This window comes from Rhincodon typus, chromosome 11 (assembly GCF_021869965.1).
Source record: "Rhincodon typus isolate 14 chromosome 11, sRhiTyp1.1, whole genome shotgun sequence".
In the NCBI taxonomy this organism is placed as follows: domain Eukaryota; kingdom Metazoa; phylum Chordata; class Chondrichthyes; order Orectolobiformes; family Rhincodontidae; genus Rhincodon; species Rhincodon typus.
In genome coordinates, this window is record NC_063342.1 from 72,638,849 (window position 1) to 72,648,524 (window position 9,676).

Consider the following 9,676-nt stretch of genomic DNA (forward strand, 5'->3'; position numbering starts at 1 on the left):
AAACAAGCATGGCAGCACGGTGGTTCAGAGGTTAGCACTGCTGCCTCACAGCGCCAGGGAACTGGGGTCAATTCCACCCTCGAGTAACTGTCTGCGTGGGTTTCCTCTCACGGTCCAAAGATGTGCAGGTTATGTGGATTGGCTATCCAGGGGTGTGTAGATTAGGTGGGTTATGAGAGATGGGTGTGGGTGGGATGCCATGAGGGGCGGTGTGGACTTGTTGGACCGAAGGGCTGTGATGATGATGATGATGATGATGATGATGATGATGAACTGCAGAAATTTGCAGCATGTAATCAAGAAGGCCAATGGAATGCTGGCCTTTATTTCAAAGGGGGTCAGCATATAACAGTCAGGAGGTCTCACTGCAACTGCGCAAAGTGCTGGTGAGACCACATATGAAAGCGGCTTTGGTCCCCTTATTCAAGAAATTATTTCACTGGAGGTAAAGAGAAGGTCCACGAACATGATCCCTACTATGGAAGGATTACCTTGTTCTTCTAAACGTAATGAATAGTCATTGAAACATTTTGGATTGTTAAGGGCTTACAGGATGTTCCCCCTCATGGGAGAATCTACAACCAGAGTATTGTCTCAGAATTAAGGGGATGTCAATTTAAGACTGAGAGGAGGAAGAATTTCTTCTTTCAGAGGGTTGAGAGTCTCTAACTCCTTGCCACAGAGCTATAGGAGCATTGTCCTTGTTTATATTTTAGGTTGACATAGAAAAAGTCTTGATCAGTACTAGAATCAAGGGCAGGAAAGTGGAAGTGAGGAGGATTGGGCCAGCCACGATCCTGTTGTATGGCAGAGCAGGCTTGGGGGCCAAATAACCTACTCCTGTTCCTATTTCTTATCTTTTCTTGGCCAGACTCCTGCACATTCCTCTATTTCACATAATGATGGACTTTGACAGCCTTGTTTCAACCTGCCTCTGCCACACTATGGAAGTTATGAAGGATGGGTGTAGCCTAAGTGCTGTTGAATGCCCTAACCGCAGCTCGTGTCCTTTGTGCAGAGGTTAGTACAGAAAAACCACATGTCCATCAAACAACGGTCAGCATTACATCCTCAAAGCCCTGCAGGAAAGGAGATGGTTAATTCTGTTGTTTGGTTCCCTGATCAAACTTACAAACCCAATTTGGCAGAATACCTCACTTCCAAAGAAGCACCCAGATATAGCTTGGCTGGTGGTGTGAAGGGCACTACCCATCAGGTCTTTCATGAACACCCAGAATCTCTGCACCTCCCAATTGTTGCACATTGCTTTCTGGAATGTGCCTTCACAAAGAAGGTCTGGAGAGAGTTGCAGTAGTCTTTGTTTTCTGATGCAGGACTCGGATCTATGAGCTGTTCCTAGAGAAAAACAACACAAAAGCCAACGCATTTCGAGGAGCATCTACTCAAATGAAAGGTGCATGTTGGTCTGCCCACAACTTGCTGGTCTTCCAGTGTAAACAGCCATCCTTAATTGAATGTTGTAGACTAGAACATTCCAAAGGTCCAGGAATAGGTGCAGAGGGGCACACTAAAAAACTTAGGGTAGCCACACAGAGGTGCAGTAAGGAAAGTTGCTGTTTAAAGCTACTCACCGCATGAAGGTTTTTCCTTAAGTCACTATTGTTTCTTTTCCTAATTACCTTAAATCCGTGCCCAGTGGTTTTCAACCATTCTACAGTGGAAACAGTTTAACTCTACTACATCCACACTTCTTGTAATTTTTAAGATACTTCAAATCAAATCTCCTTGCAGTTTTCTCTACTCCAAGGAAAGCAGCCTAACTTCTCCCATCCATCTATCTTCTAGCTGAAGAAAGATGTGGACATTGTGACAGTTGACATAGTTGGGTTGAAAGAGAAATGCTGACAGGAAAAAATCCCACCTGAAATCATAAAAAAAACCAAAGAACATTTGCTGCCATTTTTGTTTGATTCAAGTAGTTTAATAACATTCTTAAAAATATATACAAATACAATGTACTTGTGTGTAAGGGAAATATAAAATGTTTTATTCATATAACATCGGAGGAATGTTTCAAGTAACTCACAAATTCCTTTAAGTATAATTTGTTACGTATACAAACCTTAGATAGCACCGTCCAAATCACAGCCACTGCATTCAGAAGAACAAGGGCAGCAGATTCAGGGGCACACACCAACTGCAAGCTCTCCTCCAAGCCACTCCCAACCCGGACTTGGAAATATATCACCATTCCTTTAATGTCATTGGGTCAAAATTCTGGAACTCTCTCCCAAATGGCATCATGATTCTACTTACAGGATTTCAAAGGCAGCTCACCACCACACTCTTGATGGCAAATGGAGATGGGTAATAAATGCTAGCCCAGCCAGCACTGTCTACATTCAATGACTGAATAAGAAAACCCAACAGCCACATTTTACACACCAAGCTACCGTGAAGCAAGTTAAATAATTTCCTTTGGTGGCGTGGTTGATTGAGGAGCAGTGGACCAGAAATCTGGAAGAATTCCCGGTTCTTTTTTCAGTACAGCTTTGGAATCTTTAGTGAGTCTATGGGCTGTAGGTCTAATGCAAAAGCACTTGTACGGCTCAGAGGTGCACAGGATTTTCAGTCTAAATACTTGTGGTCGGTTGGCTTGCCGAGCTGGTTTGTTGTTGTTCAGCAAACATTTCATTACCCTGCTAGGTAACATCATCAGTGCAGCCTCCGATGGAGCGCCGTTGTGTTATCCCACCTGGTTTTTAAACTCTGGAGTCCATTGAGCTGGATTACCTCACTTCCGGTTTTCCTTTGCAATGGATTGTATATGTGGTCAAGTTCTGTGTGTTTGTTGATGGCTTTCTTCGTGGAGTACCAGGCTTCTAGGAACTCCCGTGCCTGTCTCGGCTTTGCTTGTCCCAGGATCTAGAAGCCTGGTACTCCACGAAGAAAGCCATCAACAAACACACAGAACTCGACCCCATACACACTCAATTGCAAAGGAAAACCGGAAGTGAGGTAATCCAGCTCAACGGACTCCAGTTTAAAAACCAGGCGGGAAAACACAACGGTGCTCCATCGGAGGCTGCACTGATGATGTTACCCAGCAGGGTAATGAAACATCTGCGGAACAACAATGAACCAGCTTGGCGAGCCAACCAGCACAACATCCACAAACCGAGCTACAAATCTACTCCAAAACCTTAAGAGTCCAAATACTTACAAAAGAAACTAGGGTTGTGCAACAGAAAACGGTTATGTATTAATGCTGCTCACTGATTACATTTTCTATGGTCCCTTCTAGGTATACTTCCACCTCCTTTTACCCCAGACTCTAAAACAGTGTATGCAAAGGACATTCAAGATGTTGGCGCTTTCTCAACTGTGAAAGGAATTACCATTGAAGATGCAGACAGAGAGTTTTTTGATGAATTTGCAACTGGCAACATCCCTATCCCATGGCAAGAGGAGATGATTGAGACTGGTGTGTTTGATGAGCTCAACGTGTGGGGGGTTAGTGGTGGATTACCAAATGATTTAAGGAGAGGATCAATTCTGGAAATGCCTCCCTCCAAATCAGGAGTCTGTTCTATTTCTTAAACAAGGAAATAAATTGTTGCAGGCTCCATATTTTAAGGAGTAGCATGGATAAGGTGTAAGATGAAGCATACCGTTGAAAACCCAACATCTGTAAGTACTGTAGTGAGCCTCAAACACTGCTTGGGACATTGAGAGACTGTCAGATCCTAGCATTAGGCCAAGCTAACTACAGGACATCTGGGCCAATCACGAATTGCTGGGAAATAAAAATCACAAGCTACTATCACAGCAATTATGACGGTTGCGAATTCCCTCATCTGGTAATCCCTCTGTCTATTGGTCATTTCCTGTTTTTTCACATCTGCAGTTTATCCCCTTTATCCCAGCCTAATTCCACCACCTCAGCTGTGATTTTAGAAGGGGATCCGTCATCAGCGACAACCTCCTTTTCCCAGTTGGAGGGATGGCAGATTCAGAGTTTGACTCCAGCCCAGCCCAGGTTGTTAGGACCAACTGAGACAGTCTTGACACTGATTAAGCCCACTTCTCACTTTGAGGGGACCACTCTGAAATGTACTCTCTTGGAAAAAAAACAATGATCCTTCCTCTTCAATAACAATCCCAACTTGAATCCTCTGTCACCCGCTCCATTTCCTCTAATTGGGGCTACCGCCAGTTACTGAAAGCTTTATTCAACCATTAATGGTGCAACTCCTAACTCCACTGCATGTCCCTCTCTCAACCTGAAAATTGGTGTACTCCTTTACGGGAGTTCCCAACATGGTTAGCAGATGGCAAAAGCCATACTGAAGTTGCGCAGTAATAGGGTCTGCCAACATTATGCCATTCCAGAATTCCCTATGTGGATGAAGGACCTAGGAGCCTTTAGGTCTCTACCTGCTTTACAAAATATTCAGATCATTCCCAAGAATGTGACAATGGGATTGCACCAGAAGGCCTGATGGGGGTGGTTGTCAGCCTGTTTTAATAGGGAATAGCTGATAAAGATAATGGCGTAGTGCCAGTATTACTGGACGAGCAATCCACAGGTCTAGGCTAACGGGACAAGGTTCAGAACCTACCATGCTAGCTCATGAAATTTAAATTCATTCAATCAATCAATCATCAGTTGTCATAAAAACCCAGAACAAAACCAGAAGTTTCTGGAAAAGCTCAGCAGGTCTAGCAGCATCTATGAAGAAAAAAACATCAGAGGTAACTTTTCTGGTCCGGTGACCCTTCCTCAGAACAGTACTGAGGAAGGGTCACCAGACCCAAAATATTAACTGAGTTTTCTTCTTCACAGATGCTGCCAGACCTGCTGAGCTTTTCCAGAAACTTCTGGTTTTGTTCCTGATTTACAGCATCTGCAGTTCTTTCGGCTGTCATAAAAACCTATTTGGTTCACTAATTTTCTTCAGGGGAAGGAAATATGCCATCCTTCCCTGGTCTGGCTGACGTGCGACTCCAGTGCCACAGTGATATGGTTGACTCCTAAGCACACTCTGAAATAGGTCTCTGAACAAGTCTCTCAGTTCCAGGACAATTAGGGATGGGCAACAAATGTTGGCCTTGCCAGTGATGTGCACATCCCATGTGAGAATAAATTTAAAAACAAAAACTTAGATTATCATCCAAGCATTTCAAAAACAGAAAAGCTTTGCAGGTAAATAGCCTACTAAAATTTCAATAGACAGTTTAAAATATCAGCTTCAACTGGAAGGACGTTTAATCAATAGCCTCAATTTGGATTTAAAGTGGATAAATTTTTAAATTAGGAGTCAAGGAAGATTTTGTTTTTATACACACACACACACACATTGTTTCACTTTAAGAACTGCTTAGGCAGAGATTGTTCCTAAACCCACTGGCAGCAGTCTTGCAAGGTGAATAATTAAACAGATCGATGACATTCCTCATTTGTATCCTGTAAATTTACAGGTTTGGGGATTGAATTCTGGGTAGAGAAACAACCCTGCTGTCATTATCTCCCACTTGTCTAGTGAGGCTCTGTCCTCCAGAGATGAATGAGCTCAGTCTTCGTGGGACTACAGTTGGCGGTCGGAGTAAAGAATTGTAGTAATAATCAGGATAACCACATTACTGAAACCAATTGATGGTAGCTTGTTATATGGTGTAATGCAAGGTCATTCCATGTGCTCAAAGGGCAATGTTGAAGCTGCATGGATTTAACTTAATACTTGTATCAATTATTTCCCCTTTTTATGGTGAAAATTATTAACTTGTTGCAATGGGAAGGGTAACAAAAATCAAACATAGCAATGAGAAGATAGTGAAAGCTAGAGCAATGTAAATCTTTTGTATTTTGATGGAAGACAGAAAAGAATGTGTTAAAGTACTTCTGACATTCAATAAAAACTATTTTGCATGGACTATTTGCACATGGTGATTTTTCAAATTAATACAGCCTGGACAGACTGCAGAAACCACTGGTCCACATAGATAAAAAGATTCTCAGCTCAGACTTTGTGGTGACAGATGGAAATATTTTCAGAGTTCACTACTGCCACATAACTGAAACGTGACCATTATTTCAGTTCCTTCACATGTGCCTCGCTCAATCCTACTTTATTCCTTTTCAACTTTTCTGTAGCAGCTCAATACAATCAAATAACTCGCAAGGCCATTTCAGAGGACAGACTGGAGTCAATTATATGGGGTTTGGAGTCACATGTAGCCAGACCAGATAAGGATGACAGGTTCTCTTCTCTGAAGGACACTAGTGAATGCTGTTCTTTTTAAAGCAAAAATTTGGTAGCTTCATAAGTTACTATTATTGAGGCCAGCTTTTCATTCTAGATTAATAATCAAATTCAAATCCTAACAATTTTCATAGTAACACTACTACTGTCACAATTCCACATCTTGTATGGTTATAATTGTGTAAAACCTACGTTACATCTCACAGAATACTATGCATAGCTCTACGCAAAGTCACTAGGCAAGGCATAAAACAAATATTTGCCAAAATGACACAGGAACTGCGTAGTTATAACCGTCAGGAAGAATTAAGCAGTTTGGAACAATTTTCTTTTAAGACGACCTGAAGTTCCACCTGACAGACATCAAAAATTATTATAGAATCAGAATCCCTACCGTGTGTAAGCAAGCCAGTTGGCCCATTCAGCATCACACCCTCACCCATCTCCCATCCTATCCCTGTAACCCTGCATTTCCCATGGCTAATCCACCTAACCTGCACATCTCTGGACACTATGAGCAATTTAGCACAGCCAAACCACCTAACCTGCACGTGTTTGGACTGTGGGAGGAAACCCACACAAACATGGGGAGAATGTGCAAACTCCACACAGATAGTCAGAGAGGCTGGAATCAAACCCAGGATGCTGGTGCTGTGAGGCAGCCGTGCTAACCACTGAGCCACTACGCCACCCATGTAAAGGTTTAATTGGATACAGATAGAAATGTTCCATTGTGTGAGCCAAAAGTAGGGGCCATTGAGAAAGGGCAGGCACTAATTAATCAAATGAAGAAGTCAGAAGAAACTCCTTTAAAAGGGTGGTTAGAATGTAGAACTTTCTATAACATGGAACAGTTGATAAAAACTACAGCAAAGAGGCTTATGCAGTCCCTTTCTATTCACTTTATAAAGTATGGGGAGTATAACCAGGGGGCATGGACAAGTAATTGGCAGAGAGAAGAAAAAAAAACTTATTTTGTTGGTATCTGCTAGAGGCTTGGAAGAAAACAGTATGATAAAACATCATATATAAAGAAACATGCAGTGCCATAACTTACAGTGTACAGACCTAGAGCTGGAAAAAGTGGGATTCAACTGCATGGCTCTTTTTTCTAAAGCTACAGACACAATGGATTGAATGGCCTTTGTCTATGCTGTCAAATATGCAAGGCAGAATAGGCCATGCTACTGGCATTTGAAGAGGAGGGATGGGAGGCAACTCACATAGAACATGGATCCTTGGGGCAGACGGTCCTATTTGTGTTCTCTACGTAATTCTGGACTATATTCCAAAGCAACACTAGACTTCTACACAACAGCATGAGGCAAACCAGTTTAGTCACAATTGGACAATTACAGAAAGGAGATGAGAGAGTGCTGGGCTTTTATCTCCACAGGGTCGTAATACAAAAGGGGTTAATCAAATATACTAGTTACACCAGACCCTTTCATCTTTTTCGATACATTGCTACTGGGTGAACTCTAAGTTTCAACATGGGAGCCATGAGGTTACAATAGCAGAGAACACTCAAAAGTCAAGAAGATGCCAGAACATTTCCATTGCCCGAGGGAGAAGTTTTAGGAAACATACTAAGCAATCAGAATATTCTTGATTACTTGAAAAAGAGGAAACAAAAATTTCATTGCCACGGAATGTGTGCGCACAGATAGGATGATAGCGGGGGAGTGGTGGTGGTGGAAGGGGGGGCTGTACCTTCCTCTCACTTTCTCACTGGCTGCTTTGTGGTGTGGCAAATGTGCTTGGCTGGACAGGGACCATGCAAGACCTTCACTAAAAGCACAAACTCCTTGTAGATGAATGAAAATTAACTGAAAGTACTTTCCCAATAGTCCAATGCTGCAGTGACCAGTTTGCCCATGTAATGAATGTTATTTGGAAAATAGGCTGTATGCCCGAGTACTACATATTTTTATTTTAACAAAACGTTTATTGACAGGATCCATGTACCATCCAGGACCTTATACAATGCCATTAGTCTTTAAGGGGAAGCTACATAAACATGAAGGAGAAATAAACAGGTTATGTTGATTAGAGTTAGATGAAGGCTGGAGGTTTGTACTGAGCAGAAAACCAACATGGATTAATTGGTTAATTTCTGAGCTGCTGACAGTATGCAATGATGTGCTTCACCAATATGTAGGTGGTCAGTGGAATTTAAAATTTTTCAGTACTAATGCATTAGGCAAACCAGTTATACAGTACCTTACACTGTGAAATGGCAATAAAAGCCATTCATTAAAGTCAAAACAAAACTCTGTCTTCCACCACAGTACATCAACCAGTTCAGCTACTAAAATTCATTTAAAAAAAACTCTGAAACCACTACCTCACAGGACATCCTGCCCCACGTGGCCAAAGATCTGTGGGTTGAGAATCACCTGGTCGGTTAGACCCACAGCCGAAACCTGTGATCAAACAGACTGTGTCAAGACAGTTAACAATAATGACCCAAAGCTCTTAGATTTTAACTTAAACCTTTGTTTTGATGTGCACCTACATCAAATGCAGACAAAAGTAGTAACATCAGTACAATTTAAGGCTTATAGGAGACAATACAAACATTTGAAAAACAGTGGAGCGTTATAGTGATCAGATCAACAATTTTGCGTACCTGCCTCTAATTCAACTGTTCTAAGATTCTCCTTCTTTAACTTTTGTATTAACTGTCTCAGCACTGGAAGAGAGCTAAATTCCCCAATACCCTGGGGACCATGATTTGCACTTATGTCACAGAATAAAAACTGCTGGCAAGCAAACAGAAAAAATATTAGAGCACAAGGAGCAGAACAGGATTACACAATTCCAGTGTGCAATTTGTTAAATTTTGGTCAATCTGCAAAGCAGAGTAGCAGGACCGCAGTGTGACATTATAAAACAACATTCACTTATATCCCACATTTAACATTGCAAACTGTACCAGGACATTTCACAGGAGCTTTAACTGAACAAAATTTGACACCAAGCCATAAAATATGGACAGACGTTCAAAAGCTTGGTGATATTAAAATAAGAGAGAGAATTCTTCATCTCAGACAAATGTAAACTTAAAAACATGTTTGGCAGACAGAATAGAAATAATTTTATTGGTGCACAAGTACAAGTCAGGAAATTTTTCATTTCCAACATCAAACTAGATTACAGAAACAAAAAGAAACTCAAAATACAAAAAGGAATGGAACTGAGTGCAAATAGTTTAAATCAAGCAAGTCATGTAAAAACTGAGCAAACTGCAATGCTGATGAAATCATTTCTTGTAGAACAAAAAGGCCTTAAATATGCTGCAGAAAATCATACAAGCATACCTTCAGACTTGGTGCAGTTACATGGTCAAGAATATTTGCCTCTTCCTTCCAATACAAAGACTCTACCAACCAGATGCAACTTAGAAGTAGACTTTTTCTATAACAAATGATCAACACTTGGTAAGTGAT

The 9,676-nt window shown here is 41.4% G+C and overlaps 2 protein-coding genes across 2 annotated transcripts in view; both read left to right on the forward strand.

The window, feature by feature from the left end:
* grk1a (G protein-coupled receptor kinase 1 a) overlaps window positions 1-5,496 on the forward strand; it is a 54,270-nt gene extending 48,774 nt beyond the window's left edge. Inside the window, exon 7 of the mRNA XM_048602613.1 lies at window positions 3,266-5,496. Within this exon, the coding sequence (XP_048458570.1) occupies window positions 3,266-3,561 (296 nt within the window). The 3' untranslated portion in view covers window positions 3,562-5,496. The remainder of the gene's footprint in view (window positions 1-3,265) is intronic.
* The window catches only part of LOC109925926, a 250,018-nt gene that overhangs the window by 142,736 nt on the left and 97,606 nt on the right, over window positions 1-9,676 (forward strand). The gene's annotated exons all lie outside the window — the stretch shown is intronic.